The following is a 27,845-nucleotide window of genomic DNA, read 5'->3' on the forward strand; positions in this document are numbered from 1 at the left end:
GACCTGGCTACACCATAGGGGAAGTATGACCTTGTGGTTAAAGCCTGGAATAGGACAAATCAGATGTGGGTTCAGTTCCTGGCTCCCTCTGTGACCTGGGGCAACTTGCTGAATCTCAGTTCCCCATCTTTAAAATGTGGATAATCTTTCTTTTCTCCCACCCTGTATCTGACTTGTCTGTGCAGAGAGTAGAGTCTGTGGGGCAAGGACTATCTCTTATGTGTGTGTACAGTACTTAGCACAGTTCTGCCCTCACCAAAGGCTCTGAAGCAAAGTAATCTGTCAGGGGATAAGAGGGAAGATCCATTCATGGATCAGTAACTGGTTAAAAGATAGGAAACAAAGGGTAGGAATAAATGGTCAGTTTTCAGAATGGAGAGAGGTAAATAGTGGTGTCCCCCATATTCATAAATGATCTGGAAAAAGGGGCAAACAGAGAGGTGGGAAAATTTGCAGATGATACAAAACTACTCAAGATAGTTAAGTCCAAAGCAGACTGCAAAGAGTTACAAAGGGATCTCAAAGGGCAACAAATTGACAGATGAAATTCAATGTTGATAAATGCAAGGTAATGCATGTTGGAAAACGTAGTCCCAGCTATTCATACAAAATGATGAGATCTAAATTAGCTGTTACCACTCAAGAAAGAGATCTTGGAGTCATTGTGGATAGTTCTCTGAAAACATCCACTCAGTGTGCAGCAGTAGTCAAAAAAGGTAACAGAATGTTAGGAACCATTAGGAAAGAGAGATAATGTGATAGATAATATCATAATGCCATTATATAAATTCAGGGTATGCCCACACCTTGAATACTTCATGCAATTCTGGTCACCCTGTCTTAAAAAAGCTATATTAGAATTGGAAAAGGTACAGAGAAGGGCAACAAAAATGATAGGGGTATGGAACACCCTTCTGTATGAGGACAGATTAAAAAGACTGGGACTTTTAAGCTTGTAAAAGAGACAACTATGGGGGGATATGGTAGAGGTCTATAAAATCATGGCTATGTGGAGAAAGTGAATCCAGAAGTGTTATTTACCCCTTCACACAACACAAGAACCAGATGTCACCAAATGAAATGAATAGGCAGCAGGTTTAAAACAAACAAAAGGAAGTATTTTTTCATACAACACACAGTCAGCCTGTGGAACTCGTTGCCAGGGAATATTGTGAAGTCCACAACTATGTAACAGGTTTCAAAAAAGATCTAGATTAGTTCATGGAGGATAGGGCCATCAGTGGTTATTAGCCAAGACGGTCAGGGATACTACCCCATGCCTTCACCTCTATTTGCCAGAAGCTGGGAGTGGATGACGGGATGAATCACTTGATGATTGCCTGTTCTGTTCATTCCTTCTGGGGCACCCGGCACTGGCCACTGTCGGAAGACAGGATGCTGGGCTAGATGGATCATTGGTCTGACCCAGTATGGCCGTTCTTACGTTCCTATGCCCTGGTCTTGGGTGGGGCCTCTAGGTACTCTAGTAATACAAATAATAAACAAGAGCTGCAGAATCTCATGCTACTCAACAGCAACACTTGCTGTTGGATTAGGAGTGGGGCTAACAGACCGAAAGGCCCAAGGTTATCCTTGCTAACAAGGGGCCTGTAGGCAGGGTGGGGAGAAGGTGTTGTAAGTGGTAATAAAATAAGGCTTCTGTGGCAGTGCATGTTTTGCTCCAGAGCCTGGGTGTGCTGATCTGATCAAGTTTTCTCCCATCTGGGAGATCTCTCCAGTGTTGGCCGTGCAAAGGATGAGGTGCCAGTTGCCAGCTATGTGGAGTTGAGGAAGCAACTGATGGATGGTGTGGCCAAATAGAGAGATTTGGGTAGGTCTGGGTGAAAAATGCATTTGAGTTCCAGGTTTAACTGAAAAAAATGCCACTTGTCACTTTCTGATTCTTGTGCCAATACCCACCTGATTGCCAAGGAAGCTGTTTTTTAAATATCTAGCCTGCTTCAAAGGCTGAATTTTGAGTTCTCTAAGGGTCTTCCACTTGCCTTGGTATCTGAGAGGACAGTGCCCTGGTCCTGTTCATTGTATTTCTCCTCTGAGATCTCAGGCGCTGGTATTCTTATCCCATTGCCATTTCCAGATTGAAATGTGACCGTTTGCTCTTTTTTCCCCCCTGTAGGTTAGCGATAAACAACGCCACCATGATGGGAACTGTACTGAAAATGACTGATCGGAGCCACAGGCAGAAGCTGCAGCTGAAAGCCCTGGACACAGTGCTGTTTGGCCCTCCTCTCTGTGAGTAATGCTGCAGCGCTGGCTCGTTAGAGAAGGGTGGAAGGAATCCACCCATTCCAGACAGTGTCTAGGATGTACCTAGTGCAGGTGAAACCAAATTGTTCCCTACCAAAGTTCATCTAGGTAACTTGCTAATAGCCTGATTTGCACAAAATGGAAGCAGAGCTACCAATATATTAACTATGGAGGTGCAGCCCTGAGGACTACAGGTCCCAGTATGCAATCCTGCATTTTTATCGAATTGGACGCTGGCTGTAACAGAAATGAAGCATTGCATGCTGGACCCACAGTCTCTGTGGGCTACACCTCGTATTCAATGCAACAACGGTTCAGAACACACTCTAGAATTCTGAGGTCTGAATCTGGTCTCTGGGTAAATCTCTTATTATCTCTGTTTTGGAATGCAGCTGCCATGTATCCTTGCTTGAAAGATCTTGTCATGTTGTCACAGCACTATAATATCAGTGGGGCAGAAGCAAAACAGCCTGATCTTGGATGTGGAAAACAGCAGTGCAGATTAGTTGAGAAGACATTTTAGACTGAATGAAAACTGGGAATTGAGTTCTTGTCATGCGATACCAACTAACGGTGTCTGTGGATCTGGAAATCTGGTTGATGTGCATTGTATTTTTTGTTAAATCTCCCTCATCACCTCTCTTCCAGTTTTTCTTTTTTATACTCATTTTCCCTTTCTCGTTATTTATTTCTGTACAATAGCACGTATTGCACAATCTGCACTGCAATTCAACGCTTTAGCTGGCCCGTGGTAGCTGGCTCGGGCTGCGGGGCTGCAGAATTGCCATGGAGACTTTCGGGCTTGGGGTGGAGCCTGGGTTCTGGGGCCTCCCACCCCCTCATGGGGTCCCAGAGCTCAGGCTCCAATCTGAGCCTGAACGTCTACACTGCTGTTTTACAGCCCAAGTCAGCTGATACAGGCCAGCTACGGGTGTTTAATTTCAGTGTAGACTTACCCCTAGAGGCCCTGCAGTGATTAAGGCACCATTTTGCCAGACACTGTACAAACGCAAAATGAGAGACTTTTTCTTTTCCCTTTTTCGTTTTCTCCCTTCCATTACATATCAGTATCTATTGCTCTGTGCTGGGTACATTAGCCCTGCTCCTTTTTAACCCAGTACATGCTGTTTGTCTTCCCCACTTACCCTTCTTGTACCTTCCAGGGAGAAGTTGGGGCTTCCTCGTCCATTCTCCCTTCCTGATCTACGTTTTTTCTCTGCCCCTCTCTTTGTGGAGTCCATGACCCTTAGCCATCTGGGCAAGATGTAAATCCTCCACTCTCTCATACCACAAGATAATGTCAGAGTGCAAATGCAGCCAGCATTCTCTTTCCAGTGATTTTGCGGCAGGTCTTCAGTGAGAGTTGCCTTAGTGCAAGCCCTGCCTGCCCAGAAATCAGCCAAGTTGAAGTTTGCTACTTGCTGTATGAGATTTAAACTGACTGGTTTAACAGATTCATTTGATCCAACAGGCCTCTCTTGTACAGTTAGCAGAACAGCCAGTTCTGCTCCCCAATGTTAAAAAAGTTATTTTTTTGAGAGAGTTCTGCTTTCATTATTTCTACTGAGTTTATGTTCTAAGGTTGAAATTTTTGATAGTGGTCAGTGGCATTGCAGACTAATGGTTAGAGCAGGGACTCCTGGGTTGAATTTCTAGTGGAACCACTGATTTAAGATGTACGCTTGAACATGTTAATCTCTGTGGCTGACTTTCCCCATCTCTGAACTGGAGATAATAACTGACAACATATCAGTTTTAGGAGAACGAATGTTTGCAAAGGGCTTTTAGATTGTCTGATGAAAGGTGTTTTTTAAGTGCAAAGTGAATGCTACATTATTCTTAGCCATTAATGCAAGCATTAGCATTATCCTCATTTGTGATATTCCATCCTGCTAAAATGGCCATAATAGCATTGTAATGCTGAGTCCTTTCTATGTTCAGACTGCTGTACAAACACTATTGAATGCGATGATTGCAATATTTGAATAGACGAAGGTCAGCATGTCTCTGGTACAGAACTTGTGGTTAGGGATTGTCACTGGGTAAATGGATGGAGGCAATATCTTGGAAATGATTAACAATTGAAATAAAGGATAAAACCTGGTTAATTTAATGGAATGTTCCAGGTTAAAACTGCATTTTATATACTTAGAGAGCTATTTATCTAGAACTAATTCCCGAAGGATTGCAAAGCTGCTGGGTTTGAACAGACATCAGTGATTAACTATGTTTCAGGAAGTGCTTGGCCACCAGTTAAATTGTGAAGTGGGTGTTTGCCCACTGCTGGATTTAGTGAATTCAAAGGAATTACTGTTACACACCAAGTTTCCTTTTCGTCAATCAAATCAAGGTGGCCTCCCACAACAGCTACATCCCCCTGGCAGTGTGCAACTGCCAACCAGTAGGATGAGGCTTGTGGGTGCAGGAGACAGAACTCTCCCAGGAGTTGGATTAAGATTATGGAACTCGCTGCCAGATGAACTAAGGTTGAGTAATCTGACCCCATTCAGAGCTACATGCAAAACCCACCTCTTCGTTCAGGTTGTCATGCTTGGGCAGCCTCACTTTCATTCTTATGGCTGACCAAAAAGCAGTGCTTGCTTCTTATCTGCAGAGAAGGAAAAGGGAAACGCTCATTGAAGACATTCTGATATTGCAGTGCTTGGGGCCACATAAGAATTTAGGAGGACTGGAAAAGCCCCTGGATTAGAGAAACGTAGCTTCCCACTTCAGTCACATAAGGCCAAAGCCATAAAAAAAAGTAGATAATGCCACTACCGTGGAGTGGAGATTTCGAGAGGGACGATACAGTGTTTGCTCATTAAGGCAGAACATATTTGGCTGGAATTTTCCAGTCTTTGATGCCAGAAGTTTGTTCACTAATGAAACTATGAAATCTGGTGCAGAGGCTCCAGCAGACTCCTGGTCACCTATGGTTTGTCCAGCATGGCTGCCGCTGGGTAGATCCTTGGGATTTGATGATGACTGAACTTGACTTGCTGTATGTGTTGCATTATAAACCAACCCCCACATTGTTCCTGTTGCAAAATCATGGTCCTGTGCTTAATCAGAGTGTTGAAAAACGAGGGAGAAGAGGAAAGTGCCATAAAGTAACCCAAACGTGGCAAAGATGCTTGGGGATTCCGTGAATGCAGTTGGTTTAAGCATCAGTTTGGCTGCAGTTCTCATAGCATGTGAATAAAACTGTACCAGAAAGAAAGTTTTTTGGAGTAGATACTGTACCCGAAAGAATGATTTTTGGAATGCACAACAAAGGAGGAAGTGAACTGCTTGCTTGCATGTTACCTTGAGAAGGTAAAGTTCTGATATATCTAATGTGACATAGGGAAGAGAGTTAACTTGTTGGTGAATTTATAAGATACTTTAGCTTGCTTCTTTAAGAGTTATTGTCAAGGGAATAGAACAGTGTCACACAGCAGTGGTCACCTCATGAGCATACGTTTACATAGCACCTTTCGTCCCAAAGGATCCGAAAGCACTTCTCAGATTTAGGAGTCACTCCAGCCACCCCTGGGGTGGACAACAACAGGGGCTGAATACCTTATTTTATTTCATGACCTCTGTGTCTTACATGGTCCCTGATCCAAGGAGTTTCCAGGTCATAAAGACTTCCATATTTAAGTGAAGTTATATGGGGAATTTAGGGATACAGAGTGTAATTAACCAATTACGATTTTAGCTAGGACACCAGCATTAACATCCCTACTCTTGTGAAAAGAGCCATAAGATTTTTAATCACCACAAGCAGTTAAAAAATTGGATTTATGTCTCCTCCCACAAAAAATTGCCATTTGTACCACACAGTGCCGTTGGTCAGAACTGGCTTGAGAGACGAGTGCTTCCTGCTGAATTACCTACCCTGGGCTTTCTTTGGAGGTACTAATTAGGCCTGACCCTGCAAAGCTTGTGAAATCTTAAGATATTTACTTGAATAAATATTTCTCTGGTTCCATTTGCTAGGGCAGATAGGCATCTTGTGTCATTCCGGGCACACAGTTACAAAAATACGTAAGCCATACTAGGTCACCAGGTAAGCCTGACGTACATCTTCACTGCCATACTAATACTCATGCTAACTTGGGTGATCTGCTAGGACTGGAGGAACAGATTCCACAGGAGAGAAGTCTGTTTTGAGAATGCTCTGCTTCCAGTCCCAGCAGCAGCAGTGACAGCGTCCCAGTCAATCTCAGCTGCTGCGATTGTACATACAGAACGAGGCAAAAGTCCCAGCCTGAGACCCTGCGATAACATTCTGTTACTGTGATTATTACTCTTACAGCAGATTATTAATGGAGATGCGCTCTTCAGATGCTAGTGTAGCGGTTTGTTGTTCCATTGCTGCTCTTAGCTCCTGTGGACTCTGCTGGGAAATGAATAATTCCCAGAAGGTGGTCATCACCATTAATATATATGGAGATATATGGAAGGGACCTTGAAAGGTCATCAAGTCCAGCCCCCTGCCTTCACTAGCTGGACCGAGTACTGATTTTTGCCCCAGATCCCTAAGTGGCCTCCTCAAGGATTGAACTCACAACCCTGGGTTTGGCAGGCCAGTGCTCAAACCACTGAACTAGTCCTCCTATAAATTAAATCAGGTCTAATACTCCGACCTAAGTATCAGTGATTTTACCTCTGTGGTGTGTAACAAGACTCTCAATTGAGTCTAAATTAGCTCTGATATTACACAGTGAAGAGTGGAAGGGTCAAATGGTGTCTACGACCCTTAAGCAGTACCTGTCCCTACCCTCTCTCCCTGATCATTCAGGATCAAGCCTTAATTGAATAATTGGCTGAAATAGAAAGGCGGTTCCTGCGCCAATCGAAGAAGCATCTTATCCATAAAAGGACAGGTTTTTAAACCAGAATATTGCACGTCAGAATATTTGTTAGTTTCTGCATGGCTTGATATTTTTCTTTTTATTAAATGTTTATTCCATAAGTATCATCCATCTGGGATAGACCAATCCAGATTTCCTTTGGTTTAAATTTCAATGCAGCTATCTTTTTCTATAATAATTAAAAGCGTATTTGACAAGTAGTTTGATGGCTGTTGGGAAGTTATTTGCTTAAAGCAATAGAATTTATTAACCGAATATAAAATTCATTATCACTCCCACATGTACCGTCCACTTTAAATATTTACACTCAAGTGAATTGTGTTTAGATTACCTGCACCTACACTGAACAGCAACATCGAGCTGAGCCCCATTAATAATCCTGTAAATGACTTCTTTGCTTAAAAATCCATTAGCTTTATTATATTGTTCTGTCAGAGTTCATGACAGCAACTACAGTAAAATAACCTGTAACTTGAAGTGCCTTTGAAGAAACAGTAACTATGAAACTAACAGTGACCAAGGGAGAGGTAGAATTGTAAGGCCTACGTTATGATGCCCTATTTTCACATGCACAGGTCAGTATGTTAAAATTTTAGCCTGCAGAGGAAAGGAATAAGAGAGGTCATGATAGAGGTATGTATATAGAATATTGAATGGCAGAGAGAAGATGAACTAGATAAATTCATGGAGGATAGGTCCATTAATGGCTATTAGCCAGGATGGGCAGTGATGGAGTCCCTAGCCTCTGTTTGCCAGAAGCTGGGAATGGGCGAAAGGGGATGGATCACTTGATGATGACTTGTTCTGTTCATTCCCTCTGGGGCATCTGGCACTGGCCACTGTCGAAAGACAGGATACTCGGCTAGATGGACCTTGGATCTGACCCAGTAGGGCCATTCTTATGTTCTTATGGGTGCTCCAGTTACATGTTCTCAGAATAGCAATGTCTCTTCAGGTTTTATACTCCCACCCAGCATTGTAGTAACCATGCACCTTCTATATAAAATCGATAGCAGTAGCAAAGTTCTCTGGGGTAAAACTCTGATTGGGACTTTTAAAAAATATTAATTTACTTTTACTGTTTATTTTTTAAGCTTGATTTGTTTCTGAGATTTTTGTTGTTGTTTTGGCTTGTTTGGGGGTGGGTGGCATGAGTTGGTTGGGTTTTTTTATTAGAAGGGGTGTCAGTGTTGTCACTGTCTTACGGTGGAAAGACCTTTTCGAAGAGGAAGGTAAAGACCGATTCTGGATTTGCCTAATCTCTTCTGGAAGTTTGTTACGTAGCTGGATTTTCTCAGCCAATAATGTTGTGTCCTCAGCTCTCTGATGAGGGACATAAGTTTTCAAGTACATAAAAGATTGTTAGAAAGAGGAGGGAGAAAAATTGTTCTTGTTAACCTCTGAGGATAGGATAAGAAGGAATGGGCTTAAATTGCAGCAAGGGAGGTTTAGGTTGGACATTAGGAAGAACTTCCTAACTGTCAGGTGGCTAAGCACTGGAATAAATTGCCTAGGGAGGTTTCGGAATTGCCATAATCGGAAGTATTTAAGAACAGGTTAGACACGCACCTGTCAGAAATGGTCTGGTTATTATTTAGTCCTGCCTTGAGTGCAGGGGACTGAACTAGATGACCTCTCGAGGTCCCTTCCAGTCCTACACTTCTGTGATTCTTTGATTCTATAATATAAGAATAAGGAGACATATGAAATTAAGAGAACAAATTCAAAATAGATAAAAGGAAATATTTTTTTACACAACACACAATTCTCCTATGGAACTTACTGCCAACAAGAGATCATCAAGGTCAAGAGTTGAGGAGAATTCCACTTCTATCTATAGATAACATTCACAGTTACATTAGAAAGGATTTAAAACTTTTTTTTTTTTTAAGAAGGGCTATAAGCCCTCATCATTCAGTCTATAAGCAAACTACTGACAAGCTATTCCATAACTGTGTGCTGTGAGGTTTCGTGTAACATCAGGTACTGGTCACTGTCGGAGACAGATACTGGACCACCTGGACTGATCTGGTATGGCAGTTCCCATGTTCCTGTGAGTTGTGTGTTTCACTTCTGCGTTAAATCATTTTTAAATTAAGCAGCCAGTGTGGCATTTAGTGCACATAGTCCTTATTTTTGTATTGTCACTTCTTATACAAGTCTCTATAAAATTACTGAGTTAGAAATGTCCCAGTGCTTTTTTATTTTTAAGAGATGATTTTTGTATCCTGGATTTTTATTTGGAGAATGTGTTTACATCCTCTATAGCTTGATTCAGTTTTTAAACAGAGCCAGCATTTGTCCAGTGTGTAGTTGAAACCCTCTGATTACTTCATGTCCTTTATTTCAGTGAGTCAGTATGTACTGTGCATTTCTAATGCTGTAACAAAAGAAGAAAAAAAGAGTAATAGCTGGATTAGAAATCAAGAACATAGAGCTAATTAACTCCTGGTTTTCCTGCTGCTAAATGCAGCCAAGTTGCTCTGAGTTTCTGGATCTGATTCAGCTTCATCCCTCTGTGAATATTGAAGCCAAATTCAGAAAGTCACTACAATGTAGCAGGAGTGTGCTGGGCAGTTGAATATCCACTTGTGGGGCCAAATTCTTTGTGCTGTTCCAACCTGTACTCCTGGGGGAATTCTGCGCCAAAAAAATAAAAATTCTGCGCACCATATTTTAAAATTCTGCATATTTTATTTGTCAAAATAACACAGTATAATCATACCAGTTTCAATTATTTTGGTAATTTATTTCAAAATACCCATCAGCATGTGTGTCTGTTAACAATAGAGACGACAAAAAAGATTCAGGGAATGTTTTTTTGACAAATAGATTCCTTACGAGGCATTTTAATAAAGAACTTTAAGTAATAATTCATTTAAACTACAATACAGAAATGTATTTCCCACACCCCTCAGAAGCAGTGCAAAGACTTGGGGGAGTCAGGGTAGCTGAGGGAGAAGGAAGTAATTGCTAGGAAGGAGTCTGGGAATGAACCTGGAGGTTTGTTGGGTGTGGGTAGGAATAATATGGAAAAGTTTGGCTGTTTGTTTTTTTTGAGGGGGGAGGGATTGTTAGGGAGTTGGGGAGCCTCCCCCATGCTGATCCTTAGCCTCTCCCATTCAGTCAGGCATGTCTGCTTCTGTCTCCTGGTGTCCCTGCACCCCCACTCAGCCACCTCTCCTCCACCATCTCCATGTGTCCCTGCACCCCCACTCAGCCACCCCTCCTCCACTATTCCCATGTGTCCCTTCACCCCCTCCCCCTTGTTCTCATGTGTTCCTGCACCCCTACTCAGCCACTCCTCTCCCCCATCCCTTGTGTCTCTGCACCCCCAACTCTCATTCAGCCTGTGGCTAAATGCTGTCACCCCACTAGCTGTTGTGTCCCCGCTCCAGTCTGTCTCCGCCACTAGCCCTTCTGAACCCCAATCTATGTGACCCTGCCCAGTGGCACCGTGTGCCCCGCTCTGTCTGTTTCCCGCCCCCATCCCGTACCTCTGTCTCCTCCCTTTCTGTGGCTGGCTGCTTCAGTCAGTGAGCCAGCAGCCCTCTCTTCTGGCTCCACATCAGCCTCTGGTGGGTGAAAGGTGTAATTGCAGGCTTCCCTTCACCTCCCCATCAGAATCAATTACTCTGCGGGGGAAAACAAATCTGTGGGGGACATTAATTCTGCGCTTGCACAGTGGCACAGAATTCCCCTAGGAGTAAACCTAGGAAAGTGTCCACAAAGCTGCCCTAATAACTCAGTTAAGGATTGGCATAAGAAAGTCCCTGGCTGGCAGAGAGCCGGTTTAACCAGCTTTACACCAACCTCTCCCACTACCCTGTCTGAAGAACGTGCTGTGTTCCATCCAGTGATCTTTCACTTTCATAACAACCCATAAGAGTCTGTTTACCAGATAGCATAAATTAGAGCAGTCTGGAAGCTGCTCTAAATTATTCTGGGTGCCTAACCACTCCCTAGCAGCCTCAGGGATCAGAGATCCATAATGGTGGCCTAAAGGCATATTTGTTGCTTCCTCTCCATAAGGGCACTGGTTAGAGTTGTTGAGGATCTGGCTCTTGGTTTCTGGTTCTCAAGAACTAAGAATTGAAAGGGTTTCAGCGTCAGTGAAGTTAAACCATTGCGATCATTTGGAACTGGGCATTTTACCAGCCACTCAAGGAACCTGAGGCCACTATTAATCTTCTGCCAGCAGTCTATGGAAGAATAGAAACTGACATATGAGTGTAGAAGCCCATTACCATAGCAGATTAGGTATGATTTAATCCCAGAAAGTGGACATGTTATAACATTTTGTGTGACTGTGTAGAGTGCTCCACTTTGAGGTACTGAATCAGTCATCCATAATGTGAGCCTTGCTGATCTTGCTTCTTTAAATCAGGAAGAAATTTTCAGTCCCCAAAGGTCTCCCTTCCATCAACCATGTAATACCTGATGTTTTTAGCAGAATTGCCAAAAAAAAGCATGAAGAGAAATAGATTTTTGTTTTAGCTTGTGTTGCCGCAACTTGACATCTTTCTAACTCGGGTTACGTGTTTAATTTTGACTAACAGCAGTTTCTTTGTTTTGGAATCGATACCCTGAGAGAGAGAACAGCATCTTGTGAGAGTGAGAGCACAAAAGGAGCAGAGTGGAAGAAGGGAAATGCAGTTGCAGTACAGAACAAAGTATACTGGTCTGCGCCTTGCAAACGACGAAGAAACCCAGGGAGAGGGAGTCGCGTTCAATTGGAAACAAAAGCTCTGAGCTAAAGAGGCAGAAAGCTGCAAAGGAGAAATGCTAAGACTGTCTTCCTTCTTCCACAGAGTTCCGCAGCCTGGGAGCAGAATAACTGCAAGCTCTGGGACACTCCGTTAAAAGAGAGAGATGGAATCCGAGAGTAGGAAATTATCTCACTATGCTGCCATGGTGATACAACACCCCAAAGGGTCACCTTAATAGCACTGTGTGTATGTAGGAGTATATAGGAGTGTGTTAGAGTAAACACAAGCCTTGGCTGGCAATCAATGGAAAGCCGCCAGCTCCGATGAGAGATGCTGATCTAATCATGTTCCATCCCAGAGTTGAGTAGGCTTTGAAAATGGCAACGGAGGAAACGGGAAAATGCAAGAAATCAGTTAGTGAAGCCTCTGATGTAGAAGCAGAATTTCAGAAAATGCCTAAGAAACTGGAAGATTTTCTGCTTTGTGACCAGTTGCTTTGTTTCTTAAGGTCTGTGAAAGGAAATTGACCGGAATAGTCATTGTGGAACAAGTTGTTCCATAATAGCTCCACATGTGGACACTCTGTTCTGGAATAAAAGTCAGTTAGTTCTGGAATAATTAGTGCACTCCCAAAGCAGAGTAATTATTGTGGAATAAAGTAATTTTTATTCCAGAATAGCTATTCTGATCAATTTCACCATGTAGCTAAGCCCTGAGTGGTTTACAGTATTATTGCACAGGTACTGTGTGTTTGTTTATTACAGGCATTTATGTGTCAGTCTTCACCGTCCTGTTTGGAAGGGCTCTATATAATTTAAATTGAAGCAAATGCAGTTCCCATGCACAGGGAACTAATACTCATGTATGGAGATATGCTAGCAAATACGTCCCCTATTATACATATCGAGTAACACAGGAAGTATGGTCTTATGTTTAGGACAGGGCAATTGGAGTCAGGAGACTTGAATTATAGTCCTTTCTCTGCCACAGACTGGCATGTGTGACTGAACTTCTCTTCATTTCTCATCAGTAAAATGGGCCTGGTAATGGTGAGTCCTAACTCATTAATCTTTGCAAATTGCATTGAGAGCCTTGGAAGGAAAGTGCTGTAAGAAGTGTGAGGTATTAAATATGCCAAGGAAACACACTGCACCACTGAGCTGTGTCATGCTCATGTCAGCTAATCTTTGATGGTAGATACAAAGAAGGAAGTTGGACCTAGGGACTCTGTGATTACTAATCCCTACCCTCATGGTATCTTTAACTTGCATGCGTGAATAGCCCTCTGATTTCTCCTGACAGTTCTTGATTTCACACTTCACTTCGTTGAATATAGCTGGGAAGAAACACTATGGTTCTCATCAGCTGTGCAGCACCTACTAAAATACTGTGTGGAGTACCTACAAAGTGCCTCCAGGGGAGCTGTTCAGAATCTAAATGGTAATGCAACTGCAAAATTCAGACTTTCGTAATTGCTAATTTAAGGGAGGTTTTCCATTGTAGAGGAGGGAAACACTGTATCACTGGAGGAAGGAGCTTATTAAAATGGCTGTCAAGAAAACCCCACTTAACCGATTTAAAAGCAAATTAGTGTGCTTAGTGTCTGCACGTGTGTGAACAGGTGAGTGGCATGTACCACTGGGGGAAAATTACAGATGAGTCATGGCAAATAGTGATGATCATGCATTTTATCAAAACTCTTACATCTGTAGTTTCCCTTGCCTTCCTCCCCCCTGCACTTCTTCCTTCCCCCTTACAAAGGCCTTCTCTGTGGAGCCCATCTGGAGAGGCCAGAGCACTGCTTCTACCTATCGGCTGGTTGGGCCACCAAAGGGGTGACAAATCTTTAGATTCCAAAACCTCAGTGTCTCAGAGACTTTCACGGCATTTGCCATGGTGACACAATTACTGTCCTGTGTCTGAATGTCAACACTGATGGGCAAGCACACAAAACAGGAGGGTAAATTAACTCAGAGATTTCAAACGTACAGTATGATGCCTGTGGGCTAGATCTTTGATCTGTGATCCTTTGAATTACTGCCTTGGCAAACAGTGACTCACACTCATTCTCCTTTGCTGGGATTAACTAGGGGAGACCATTTTTGTAACCTCAGTTCTCCTTCTTGTGGCAACCACACTAAAGCAAGGAAGAGATTATAGAAACCAAAAAGGCCCTTTGTTTAGAATGACTTTGCTACCTCTGAATTTTCCTGGTATCTCCTCTTTGGAGAGCATACAACTGAAAAAGCAGGACTCGTTGTCAAATGCTAAGGACTCTTGGCAGCTGGAAATATAAGATAATTCAGAGATGAAAGATACAAATCCAGGGTGCGGCTAGTCAACTAGATACTTCTGGTGCAACACACACAGCCTCAGGCTAAGGAGAGTCTAGAATTTGGCTGGCAAGGCATCTGTAATGGAAAATTCCTGGGAAAGTAACTATCAAGAATGGTGAAAGGAAACTGAAAAGGAGAGGAAGGATTAAGCAATTGAGTGTGGGTGGAAAGTAGAATAATAGATGTGAAAATTCTGCCTTGCAGTTCTGGTCTATTAGATAAAAGGGATTAGGGACAAGACACCTGCAGAAACTTGGCAGAATGTAGTGCACTGCACTTCTTGGGAAGAGGATGTTGTGGTTAACTGGCCTGCATGGGAGTTAAGGTCAATATTAATCTGAATGATTTTACTGACTTTGTGAGTGAATATGTTAAATGGATGATTACATTTTTCCATGCAAATGAAACTCCTCCATGGCCTTGGTTTATGGAGGATTGTATTACTGTTGTCAGAGACCAGGATGTGGGCAGCTGAGCCAGTGGTTGGAGCGGGAGTAGACAGCCAAGAATGGGAGCCAGAACCGGGTTACGTGGAGCGAGGGAGGGCAGGAACAGGGCTGGGTCCAAGGCAGAGACAGGAGCTGTCTCAACCATGGGCAAATGCATAGAGCAGCCACCAAAGAGCTGCTGGGCTTAAGAGCCAGTCTGCTGACTCTTCCAACCAGTCAGGTGGCGTAGCCAGTCAGGCAGCCTCCTGCAGGCCAACTGGGCTCATTGACCAGAGACTGGCTCTGCTACATGCCCTATTGCTGCTTTGAGATAATGCAAGAGAATGGAGGTGGTTGGTTCTGGAGCTCTTGTAGCCATTCATATTGTTGCATCTGCATGATAGTATTGTTAAATATTTTAGCTAAAGCTTATATGTACAGAAGCTTAATATGCCTTAGAAATAGCTAAGATAAAAGTGGCCATCAGACAGGCTTGGGATGGGAGGATACCTATATAAGACTGGAAGATTAATCAGATTTAGTTGGGCTTATTGATGATCTATTTTACATCTTAGTGTCCTGAAGAAAAAACCAATTCCTTCAGTGTAGCGTCAATTAAATGAGGGAAAGGTTTGAAATGGAATTAGCTTGTCACAGTGTAGGCCTTTGATCCCATACGTCCTGGCTTTAGGTGCTAGTAATATTTCTTACAGAATTACTTTTGTAATTATGTAACAAATATTATTATTCCCTTATCCAACCCTTGACAGAAATAAATCGACAGTGGGTACCTGGGGAAAGACACCAGGCTGTGGTGACATGATAGTGCCACCCCAATGAGGAATTGTTTTGTCGGCTTCAAGGAAATCTAGCCGGGGACGCTCCCACTAGTGCTGGCCAGTGTTGGAAAGGTATTTGAATGTGCAGGGAGTTGATGTGTGGCTGAATATTGACCAGGATCTTGATTTTGCATCTTAAGGTCATTAATATGAAATTATTTCTGTATACTTCTTTACGTATTCATACGCCAGCAGTGCCTAGAACCATCTTTATCACACACACAGACAGGCCTTCCACAGAGGATCCATTCAGTTTCTCTCTTTGCACTTAGATAACAGGTTTGCATTGTTTGTTGGCATTCTAGCAACTAGTACTTTAAATGTATTTAATCAAATGTTGGTAGGCTGAGAAAAGCAATAGCTAAGATTTATTGCTATATAAGCACCTTCATCTTTTAGTGTGTAGCAGATGGCTTCAGTTTTTGTTTATCAACAAAGAGGGTAATTGTTTAAAATTCCGATAATGCTCCAGTTTAAAATGAGTTTTTTGTTTTAATTTGCAAGGTGAATATTGTACCATTTTTATTGAACTGCAGAAATGGTCCTATCTCAGACCTTTCAGGATATGTTCCCTTTGCATTTTGGCCTGTGCTTTTCTGTTGGCCAATTTCTGCTTAAGTTCTGGTAGTCGTAGGCCTGGTGTACACCTAAAATTTAAAAAGCAACAGAGGGTCCTGTGACACCTTTAAGACTAACAGACTAACTCTAAAATTTAGGTTGACATAGTTCCATCACTCAGGTGTAGCTATTCTGACTTAACCCCCAGTGTAGACACATCTAGGTCGATGGAAGAATGCTTCTGTTGGCCTAGCTACCATTGCTCAGGAAGGCGGTGTTCCTGCATCGAAGGAACGTTCCTGTCATTGGTGTAGGCTGCGTATACGGCAGCATAGCTATGCCAATGTAGTCCCTGGAGTGTAGACATGGCCCTGTTCTGACAAACAATAGGAGATTATTTCTCAACCTTAAGGATGCCAGATTAGTTTTTGGTGAAGTAAAGAAGAGTATCAATGGCCGGAGGAAAGCTGCATGACTCCAGATTTGTTTTGCCCTCCGCTGTACCAACATGCGTCTCCTCCTGTGGCTAAAGTGTCAGGTGTCTCCTTGGAAGCAGCCTGTCTTCACTCCCTGATCCCATAGTGCCCTTTAACATAGCCAGCAACAGGACCAGCCCATGCGTACGTGGCTGCAGGCTCAGCCGGCAGCCTGCACGCCAAACGTCTCTTCTTCACTCCCATGGCACACAGCCCAGCCATAAGGGCACATATGGCCCAGCCTCATGGCCACCCTCACTTTGATCAGCATGTAACTTTCTCGTGAGGTAGGGAACGGGAAAGGTTAGCAAGTATCACAGCAAAACTGACTAAGAAAAATAATGCACAGAAAAGAGGAGATGGCAGCAACTGTATTGGGACATGACACAAGGCAGCATGCGAAGAAGCCAGTCCATCCCAGCTAGGACCTCTGACCAGAAACATTTGAGGGAACGTCTACACTTAACACGCTGCATCAGCACAGCCGTACCAATGCAGCTGTGCCGCTGTAGCACATTAATGAAGACACTCTAAGCCGATGGGAGAGAGCTCTCTCGTGGGCGTAGTTAATCCGCCTCCCTGGAGGTGGTAGCTACATCGGCGGGAGAAGCTCTTCTGCCGACATAGCACTGTCTACATGGGGGTTAGATTGGTATAACAACGATTCTCAGGAGTGTGGATTTTTCACACCGCTGAGCGATGTAGTTTTACTGATATAGGTCTGTAGTGTAGACCAGACCTGAGAAACACTGAAGTAGGGTGTTCTCTAAATCTCAAGGCTGTAACACTGAAAATGTCATGTGCTCGTTGTCCATCGCTCATAACTCTCTTTAGTGGCATGTCTTTCCTGCAGCTGCCGTTTGAGTTTTAAACAAGAGGAAGGGGGCGGGGGGCTGCTGTATGAGCTGAATCAGGGAGGAACATCGAATTCATCAAGAGCCATCAATCATATATAATGGAAGGAGTCTATTTATATCATGATTCGCCAGTCTCCATTGCCTTATGATAAATACCCAGAATGTTCCCGCGTCCTCCTCTTCATCTTCCCCAGTAGTAGCAACAGCATCGTACTTTTGCTTTGGTGCTCACATCTTCTATGTCCGTGATATTCTCAGAATAGGGTCAGTAACACCTGCTCTCAATCCACAGCTCCCAATCTGCTGCCTTCAGGGTCCAGCTTTTCTCCTTGTTCCCAGGATGAGCAAGTGCTGCAAAAAGAGGCAAAATCAGTATTTGCAGTTTTGTGGCCTTTTTTGTAGTTATCCTTCCCTCACCTCCAGGCAATCTGTCTGATGGGGGATATGCTTGTAGTTTTACTCCAAAAGAGCTTGGGTTTCTAGCATGTTGAAAATACCAGAGTCAGTTTTCACTCGGTAACCTCAGCACAGCCCTCCTCAGCACAGGTAGCATGGATTCTTCACATCCATTTCTTGTGTCATTTTGCATATGCTCGTCGCTTTTGTCTTTTTACTTCTTGTCACGGAGGCACCTCCTCCTGGCAACTCTGGGATTAGCTCTTGCCAGGTGCTGCCTTCCTCTGGTGTTGTCTCTACCCGTCGTCTCTTTCACCCTGCAGCCCCTCTCACTCCTGGAGCTGCAGCTTGCTGTCTGTGGACAGGGGCGGCTCTAGGCACCAGCAAAGCAAGCACGTGCTTGGGGCAGCCCATTTGCAGGGGCAGCAGGGATCCAGCATGGGAGCTGAGAACCAACAGGGGGCCCTGGGAGCTGTAGTTCCTTGGTTAGCTCCCTGCCTATAGAGCTGGCCCTGGAGCAGGGAAAGAACTACATTTCCCAGCATTCCCTTGGCCACTACCAACAGGAAAGAGGGGGAGGGAGTGAGGAAGCTGAGACCTCATGCTGTAGCCTGCTATGAATGGAGAGCTGCACTGTGCGTAGGGATACCATATTTTAACATTCAAAAAATAGGACACTCCACAGGGAGGGAGGGTAGCCCCACCCTGCCACCATCCACCCCCTCCGACTGCCCCCCACAGAAACCCCAACCCATCCAACCCCCACTGCACCTTGGCCCCTGATCACCCCCTCCCGGGACCCCTGCCCCTAACTGTCCCCCAGGACCCCACCCCCATCTAAGCCTCCCTTCTCCTTGTCCCCAGCTGCCCCCTCCTGAGACCCGCCCCAACTTCCCCCCTAGGACCCCACCCCCTACCTGTCCCCTGACAAATCCCCGGGAGTCCCATGCCTATCCAACTGCTGCCTGTCCCCTGACTGCCCCCCCAACCCCTGACTGCCCCCCCAACCCCTGACCCATCTACCCCCCCTTCTCCCTGCCCCTGACTGCCCCCCCGAACCTCCGCCCCATCCAACCCCCCAGCCCCCTTACCGTGCCACTCAGACCAGCATGTCTGGCTCCGCGCAGCGCCAGACACACTGCTGCATATATGCTGCCGTGCTCCCCCGCGGAGCCACAGCCCCCCCCCCCCCCCCCCCCAGCACCTGCCTTCCAGATTTGAACACCTCAAAATTCAGGAGTGCTCAAGTTCAGTTTGGGCAGCTGTTACTTCATTTCTCCCAAATCAAATATACTGATCCACTGTAACTTGCTGTAGAAAAAGTAGGATAACTGAGCAAGAAATGCTTCCCAGTGGTTATTAGGACTGGAATTGCTATTTTCAACAGCCATTGCCTTTTGTTTGTTTGTTTAAAAGGAAGACCGTGATATTGCATTGGTAAATTCCCCATAGAAAGAAAGAGTGGAAGAAAAGAATAATAAAGGCACCTCAACTTTTCCTCATTTATGTAGGACAGTCTTATAATATGCATCCAGATATCCTCCAGTCACACAAGCTGAAAATTGTTCCACTTTATTGCAGTTCTGTAACCATATGGGAACCAATCCTGTCTGTTCTGTGCACATCTAAAATTCATGCTGAATGACCTGCCGTGGGAGCAAGTTACCAGTGACCCAGGGCTGCGGCGGAAGGAGGGTGCAGGTGGGGGAGGGTGGGAGAGAGCCCAGGGCTGGGGCGGCAGGAGGTGTGTGTGGGGGGCAATGGTGGGGGGGAATGAGGGAGCCCAGAGCTGGGGCGGCAGGGGGTGTGGGTGGGTGGGGAGAGCCCAGGGCTGGGGCAGCAGGGGGGTGCGGCGAGGAGCCCAGGGCTGGGACGGTGGGCAGCCAAAATTTTTTTGCTTGGGGCGGCAAAAAACCTAGAGCCGGCCCTGTCTGTGGCTTGGCCCTATGGCCAGGTCACTAAGGTCCTCCCCCCCCCAGTGGAATCAGACTCCTTCTGGACCAGTGGATGGCATCTCCAATGCCCTGCGCCACTTCCCAGTGGCTGGTAGGGGAACCCAGGCCCACCCTCTACCTTGGATTCCAGCCCAGGGACCCTAGAACATGCAGCGAAGGCCTGTATGGTCCTAGCCCTTGCTGCTGTTTCCCTGGACTACTTCCTACATAATTGGCTCCCCTCTCTCTTTGGGTTTGCCAGCCTACTCTCCCTCCTCTCAGGGAGTGACAGTGGCATCCTTCCCTGCAGCCCCCCTTTGCTACTTGCAGCTCCTGGGCTTTGTACAGGTCCCACTTGTTCCTGCCCAGCTGTGCCTGCTTCTAATTAGTGGCCTCCTTGTAGCCTACATCTCTCCCCTACTTGCTGCTTAATTTGTTAATTAGGCCTGACTGGCCTAATTTATCCTCTCAGGGCCAATGTGGGGAATACACCCCATCACACTTCCCTACCACAGACTTCAGCAGCAGCGTACGTGAGGAACTCCAGAAATCATTACTTATCCTCACTGATAAGGATGATCCCATCAGGTTAATGCAGCTTCATTTCCAGCAGAGTGAATGTTGTTATTGGCATCATAGAGAAACCTAAAGTAAATAGATCGTGACCACTGGGAGCAAAGGTCTATAATGTGTTACACTGCATAACAGATTGAGCCAATGAGGACTGAGCCAAAGTGAAAAGCTTGCTCGTGAGTCAACAACTGCTGGTGGTATCACTTTTCAATTTGTTCCATCCATCTCCATTACTCATTTAGCATTTATAGAAGAAATGAGCGAGATCTAATCCTAATATTCCTTTAGGCTGTCTTGGTAGAAAATTGAATACTGCTTCCCTGGATTATGCATAATGTCCTCCCTCTCCACCTCTTGCAAAGTATGTTCCTATCTTTCTCGTTCATACTTCAGATTGCAAGGACATGTAAACTGAACCCATATGGATTACTTTCTCTTTTGAACCTTATTTGCTGCAGTTTCTAACTCGGGCCTCCACAGATGGCAGAGGTTCAGCAATATTTAGCCTGTCCCCCAGATGGTGAAATGTGGTATTTCATCCAGTTTGTCTGCTAAGGTTCACTGTGACCCTTTCCCCTTTCATTCATTTTCTCCACCTCTGCAGGATAGAACAGTTGCTGCACATGGTGGCTTTTCTTGGCTTGAAGCCTTTTGTGAGCTTTCACTCTGCTGAACATTCTTTGAGTCTCCCAGTTGGCGCTGCCATTCAGGTGACTCAGCCTACTCATTGATACGTGCTGCTTTCTTTGTCGCGTTTCCCAGGGTCTGCTTCCTGCTGCGTGTGCTCACGTAGTGCTCGATGGTGTCGTTCTCAGATTAAGCTACACATGCCTTTCCATGGGCTGTAATGCTTCATCTCAGAGCCGTGATTTCCATATCCACTGGCATGTAAGCATGAGTGAATTCAGTCGTTCCCCCCCACCCCCCCAGTTCTGTGGTATTCCTTTCTTTCACTGCAGCAGTGGGTTCATTTGGCTTTTTCTTTCTCTCATGCTGCGTAGATTATAACTAAATTGCTGACATGTTTCTTGTATGCAGTTGAGGGGACAGTTTGACCACTGAAGGCAGCAACTACTGATCTGATCTGATATCAGCGCCTGGCAGAGGGAGTGCCAGGGTTTTCAGTCCTTGTTTTGAATCCTGTTGAGCTGAGCTGGAGGGGCCCACGTGTGCTGTTTCCTGGAGGTGCATTGATATACAGAGATTACAAAAACATACTGATTCCCAGAACAAAAACCAAATATTGAATCGTTAAGGTCTTCCTTTGTTCATTCCCCATCCATCTCTCTCTCCTTTGTGGGCTGGTCAACAGCCTCTTCTTCCACTTCCTTTAATCAGCAGCTCATCATGTTTTGGCTCCATATCAGTGTCTGCAGCTGGATTTTGTAGAACTATTCAGTTCCATCATCCTTGTCTTCTGTGCCTGGTGCATGGATTGAATGAGAGGGAGGTGAATTGACGTAGAAGTCTATTGACTATACTGGATCCCAGTAGGGGTGCAAATGTAACCCACACACCTTCTGGGTGTGGTGTTCTGTCCCATCTAGTGGCATGGATACCACTTAAAGAGAGAGCAATTAATGAGTCTGCTCTACAGCCTTAGCTAACAGCCAGGTGGCTTTTAGCTCATGCATAGAGGCTCATGCATTAAGCTCCAGAGGTTCCAGGTTCAATCCCGCCCGCTGACGACCCGGGTCTGTCGGTGTTACAAATGGGGGCTCATCTGGGATTTCAATTGGGAAGTCTCTGAAGCTCGGGATGTGCTTCTCAGCTAGGGGAAGTATGTAACCCACACACCTTCTGGGTGTGGTGCCCTGTCCCATCTAGTGGCACTGAGACCACTTAGAGAGAGTTAAATGAGTCTGCTCTACAGCCTTAGCTAACAGCTCATGCAGTAGAGGCTCATGCACTAAGCTCCAGAGGCCCCAGGTTCGATCCTGCCCGCTGATGACCGGGGTCTGTCAGCATTACGCAAAGATATCTGTAAATGGAATAAATATTGCTCCTGTCCCATTTATTTCACCAGGACACATGTATCACTTTGTAGAGGCACAAATTACTGTAAAATGCTAATTATATCAACTTTTTGCCTTTCCTTCAAGGTTTGGTCAAGTGCTGTCTTTCTGGCCTGTAACTGATTATTTCTTGACAGCATGAGAACCATCTTGAGCTGTGGGGTCTTCATCTCTTATCTGCACGTCTCCCAAACTTTCCCTAATCCTTGGGCTTCACGAGGAAAGGATGGTGCAGCATTTCATATGCCCTCCCTGAATATCCTGTCGGTTTTACATCGCTCGGCCCTTCATGACTACATCAAGGGCACAGATGCATTCCAGGAGGTATAGCAAGCACATCCTGGTTAGGAATAGATTGTGTTAATCCATTTTTATCCTGTTTCCTGCCAGTGTCCCGTCTGCTAGACTTCTCATTCCAAAGATCTGTAGTTTCTTGTGCGTAGTTGCTCTTTCCCCTCTCTGCCTTTGTATATGTTTATCTTACCATCTGTGTACTGTACTTTATACATGATAGGCTATTATAAATGGCACATTTTTACAGGCTTGAGTCTTAGTGTGATGTGGTGTTACCAAATGTCAAACAGAAAGATTTGTGAACAAATGAAAAAGGTAACTTAGGCCTGGTCTACACTGGGGGGGGGAGGGATCGACCTAAGATACGCAACTTCAGCTACAAGAATAGCGTAGCTGAAGTTGATGTATCTTAGGTCGACTTACCTCGCGTCCTCATGGCGCGGGTTCGACTGCCGCCGCTCCCCCGTCGACTCCGCTTCCGCCTCTCGCCGCGGTGGAGTACAGGAGTCGACGGCAGAGCGATCGGGGATCGATTTATCGTGTCTACACTAGATACGATAAATCGATCCCCGATAGATTGATCACTACCCGCCGATCCGGCGGGTAGTGTAGACGTACCCTTTGAGTTGCAACACTTCCATCTCTTAACTAGCACAATCAAAGCCTGCTGTTAGAACCCAATGAGAAAAAGAAAAACGCATCCATTAGCTTCTTGGCAATAATCTTAAACCTTATTCATTTCTCCTAGATTAAAGGGAAGAGAAATCTGGGTTCACTTTACTCATCCATCACTCCAGCTTGGCCCAAATTGAACTAGAAATTTACACATGAGGAGACCCAAATGGAGTTTATTGTGGTGGGGGAGCTATAGACACCCCACAACTCTGAGCAAGGTGGGCGGGGTCGGTGGTGAAGTCACATGCAGAGGGGTACCAGCCCAGCCACCCACTCATTCCTCCTCAGTCAGGAGAGAATAAGAAATGTAAAAATCCAGCACTTACTGTTTCAGAGTCATTACCACAGCAAACAGGAGGCACCGGAATAATCTGCTTAGGGGAAAGGAGCCAACTTCACAAAGACATAATGGAAATTCCCCTGGGAAATACAGCATTGTAGTAGGTCCTGAAGGTGCCTGTTAACCCACACTTACTGCTAGGATCCAAAACTCAAAGCTGTTAAAACTTAAACCAAGATGGGGTTTTATAGTATGCTATGGCAGATAATGGCCTCTCTTAATGTCTTCCAGTATCTTTGCCTAAATCTCCAGGAAAGGATGGAAATGAAAATGGGACTTTGAGCTCTGTCCAACTCAGAAATCACTCTTCAGCAAATGTCAGCACACAGCATGCACACTCATGCCCTCAAAATAGAGCTGCAGTGGGGGCTGAGCCCTGCGTAGGCTTCTATGCAATGTAAATCATGGGTAATCTAGGAATCACTAGCTCCCCATCAGTGACGAGCTCTCACTTTTTTCAAGTGATGAGGCACCTCATTGCATTCGTCTTCTATCCAGAGTCTAAGCCATACTTTCACATGAGGAATTGCTGTCTAATAATTTCATAGATTCGTAGATTCCAAGACCTGAAGGAACCATTGTGATCATCTAGTCTGACCTTCTCTATAACACAGGCCATAGAACCTCGCCAAAATAATTCCTGGAGCAGATCTTTTGGAGAAACATCTAATTGTGATTTAAAAATGGTCAGTGATGAGAATTCACCACAACCTTTGATAAATTGTTCCAGTGGTTAATTACTTTCAACTTAAAAAAATTATGCCTTATTTCCAGTCTGAACATATCTAGCTTTAACTTCTAGTCATTGGCTCATGTTACACCGTTCTCTGCCAGATTAGAATAGGTCCAGAACGGCTGAGTTCTTTTTTCCCAGCTCTTTCACTGACTTTTAGAGTGATCTTGGACAAGTCACTTGTGTCTCAGTTTACCCATCTGTAAAATGTGTGTAATGTATTGTGTACCTCTCAGAGGTGTTGTGAGGCTTAATTTATGTCTATAGAAGTGCTTGAAGTTCCTCAGATTAAAGAGTGTGTGGAGGGAAAGTAACTATTTTCTATCATCTTTACATTATCTAGATGTGATTTTTCTAGGCACTTTGGGATCTGTCCCATGAAGTTTTAGCCATTTATTTTTTGAACTTCCATCACAAATACTCACTTCTCCATGTCAAGCTATTCCCACTGACAGGACTAGGAGGAGTTGGATGCTTATTTGATGAGGTTCACTGCGTTACGAGAAGTATCTAATCCCAGTAAATCCCATCTTTACCTGTTGGACCACAGTGGGTGAAATCGCCCTCCAACCTAATTACTGTTAGTGGACGAATCTCACAAAGAGTACCTAATAAAGCGTTTGGCCTGTGAGAGGGAGCATGGCTTTGGGGATCTGCTTACATTACTGCTGAAGTGCATGTGAAGGAAGAAAGAGCAGGGGATATCATCTGATCTCCCCTCCCCCCAAAAAGACAGTTACTTTCTTTATAAGGTAGCTGTGAGAATGCATTACACAACTTAAATGATAATCCCTCTAAGAACCGATCTTGCGTTGCTTGTTAGCCCTCTCATGGCTCTTTGGATCTCAGCCCCTCTAATCTCCGAATCCGGAAATGGTCTGATTGCTCCAAGTACTTTCGAAATGCCCTGCATCCTCAGGGTTAACTATTCTCTTGAGGGTAGGGGTGTTATGTAAACTCCTCATAAAAATCCGTCCATTTTAGATGAAGTGAGGCGCTCCTCTTAATTATTGATTTCTGGGATGTTTCTTTTGATTCCTCCTTTTGTACCTGCCAGGTGAACAGACTCCTGTGGGCCTGGTCTGCAGCCCTGACTCATCCAAGTAGGCTCTCGCGGAATTGACTTGAATGTAGCTGAGGGTTGCAGGATCTAGCTCAGTGTTTGTCCCAGTGAGAGGAAACCGAAACATAGTTTTGGTTAAATATTAAAGGTGGCTAATGTCTGATATTCTCTGTCCTTGGAAATCCTAGTAAGAGTCTATTTTTCCAGGATTGTTTATAAATTATACACCAGAGGTAACCCCTAACCCCCAGTGTGGTTAGATGCCCAGCTATGCTGACTCTTGTTCCCGTGCAAAAGGTTAAATGGCTTAGCCTAATTAGGGCCTTGGGAAAGAATTTCATATCTTTCTAGGTTCTGTTTATTTATCTTAGGGCTTTATGGTGCCTCTCATCACTGTAGGATCTAAGCATACTCCCTTTAAAAGCAATAGCAAATTCCCAAGTGGATTTCATTCACCTTTTGGCACTTCTCCCTTTTTGAGGTCAACATTCTGCTAACAACAGGGTGGTGTGGGGTTTCGATTTTATTAATTCACCCCTTTTTATTGGTAGGGGCTTAGAGAAAGAGGGGCTGTCAGTGTTGTGTCACTATTAAGCTAAAGTGGCTTTTTTATATATGAAGATTTTGCAACGTTCTCTAAAGATAATCAGACTCCAAATTTGCCTCATCTTCTCTGCAAGTTTGTTCTGTAGCCAGATCCCCTCATCAGAGAATGCTTTCTCCCCAGCTCTCCTGGGCTTTGTGATCTGCATTGGCCCAAAGGAGTGCAGCTGTCATAGTGGTTGACAGATCAGCATTGAGTCTTTGATGTAGCTAGGACATGACCCATTTGTGACATTCCCCTCTGGTGTTATCTGGACCGGTGATCTGCTAGGTCACTCCAATCCTTGACTCTGGGAGCCAGCCTTACCCTGCTCTGCTGTGAGAACCCCCACTCATGGGCTGTTCACGCACAGCCTCCGGCATGTAAGCTGCCCCTCGGATTGTGCAACCGAATAACACTAGCCAATATCTCCGGTCTCAGACACAACCCTAGGAACCTCCATCTTGCAGTGTCCAGTTATGCCCGCTGGACGCTGCAAGCTTATATGAGTTCATCAATTTAACAAAGAAATTGATATGTACCAGGCTTGTTATCCCAAGGGGAGTCTCTGACATGCTTCAAACCAAACGCACTGCTTCAGGTAGAATAAACAAACAGATTTATTAACTACAAAAGATAGATTTTTAAGTGATTATAAGTCAAAGCACAACAAGTCAGATTTGGTCAAATGAAATAAAAGCAAAACGAATTCCAAGCTGATCTTAACACTTTCAATGTCATTACAAACTTAGATCCTTTTCACCACAGGCCGGCTGGTTGCTCTTCAGCCAGGCTCTCCTCTTTGATCAGCGCTTCAGTCGCTTGGTGGTGGTGTCTGTAGATGGAAGTAGAAGAGAGAGGAAGAGCATGGCAAATGTCTCTCCCTTTTATCATGTTCTTTCTTCCCTCTTGGCTTTGACCGCCCCCCCCCCCTTCAGAGTCAGGTGAGCATCACCTCATCAGAGTCCCAAACTCACCAAGGGAAGGGGGGTGACTCCCTCGAGAGTCCAACAGATTCTTTTGTTGCTGTCTAGGCCAGTGCCCTTTGTTCCTGTGAGGCAGGGCTGGGTTTGTCCCATACACGCCCTGTTGAGGTGTGAACTGCCCCTCTGCTCCTGGAGAGTTTTTGCCTGGGCTTATTTTAAGCCATAAGGATACATTTTCAGCCTCATAACTATATACATGAAATTACAACCTATAACATCACTATAACAACCATGCTCAGTGCATCATGAGCCTTCCGAAGACACCCAACATGACAAACTTTGCATTGGATACCACACAATCATTTTACAAGGATGAACGTGGGGGTGCTGGGTGTTCCCCCGAGGTACAGAGCGTTATACCGTTCAATTAAGGGTTCTTATACCATGCCCGTCACCGTAGTGTCTGAGCCTTCTCTCCAGCATTGGTTTGGGATCGTCTGTTAAGGAAGGTAGGTGTGTTTTATGGTGATTTCAAGGGGATTTGTAGGTATGGGCGGGCATCAGTCCTTCCTGCCTGCTGTGTTTCTAGGTCCATAATTCTTTCTAGTGCTGTTAATTTTTTTCCTGTGGTGCAAAGAAACCATTGCAAAGCAGATCATCATATTTCCGTCTTTGAATTAAACTATCTATTTGCAACTCTTTTTTCCCCAGTAACTCGTCATAACCACCTAAAGGATTTCATGTTGGTGGTGTCCATTGTCATTGGAGTGGGTGGCTGCTGGTTTGCCTACATCCAGAACCGCTACTCAAAGGAGCACGTGAAGAGGATGATGAAAGACCTAGAAGGGCTTCATAGAGCTGAGCAGAGTCTACACGACCTTCAAGAAAGGTGAGTCCTACTTAAGCTTTGTCTGGAGGTGGGTGGTTAAGTCTCCACTGTTAGTTTGGATTAAACCAGTAGCAGTCAGCCTCTTATTCTGTGA

The 27,845-nt window shown here is 44.8% G+C and overlaps 1 protein-coding gene across 4 annotated transcripts in view; it reads left to right on the forward strand.

Moving 5' to 3' along the window:
- STIM1 (stromal interaction molecule 1) overlaps positions 1–27,845 on the forward strand; it is a 160,104-nt gene that overhangs the window by 96,825 nt on the left and 35,434 nt on the right. For all 4 annotated transcript variants that reach the window (XM_065423459.1, XM_065423457.1, XM_065423460.1 and 1 more), the window contains exons 5-6: positions 2,138–2,253; positions 27,574–27,751. In XM_065423459.1, the coding sequence (XP_065279531.1) occupies positions 2,138–2,253; positions 27,574–27,751 (294 nt within the window). The remainder of the gene's footprint in view (positions 1–2,137; positions 2,254–27,573; positions 27,752–27,845) is intronic.

This window comes from Emys orbicularis, chromosome 1 (genome assembly GCF_028017835.1).
Source record: "Emys orbicularis isolate rEmyOrb1 chromosome 1, rEmyOrb1.hap1, whole genome shotgun sequence".
Classification (NCBI taxonomy): domain Eukaryota; kingdom Metazoa; phylum Chordata; order Testudines; family Emydidae; genus Emys; species Emys orbicularis.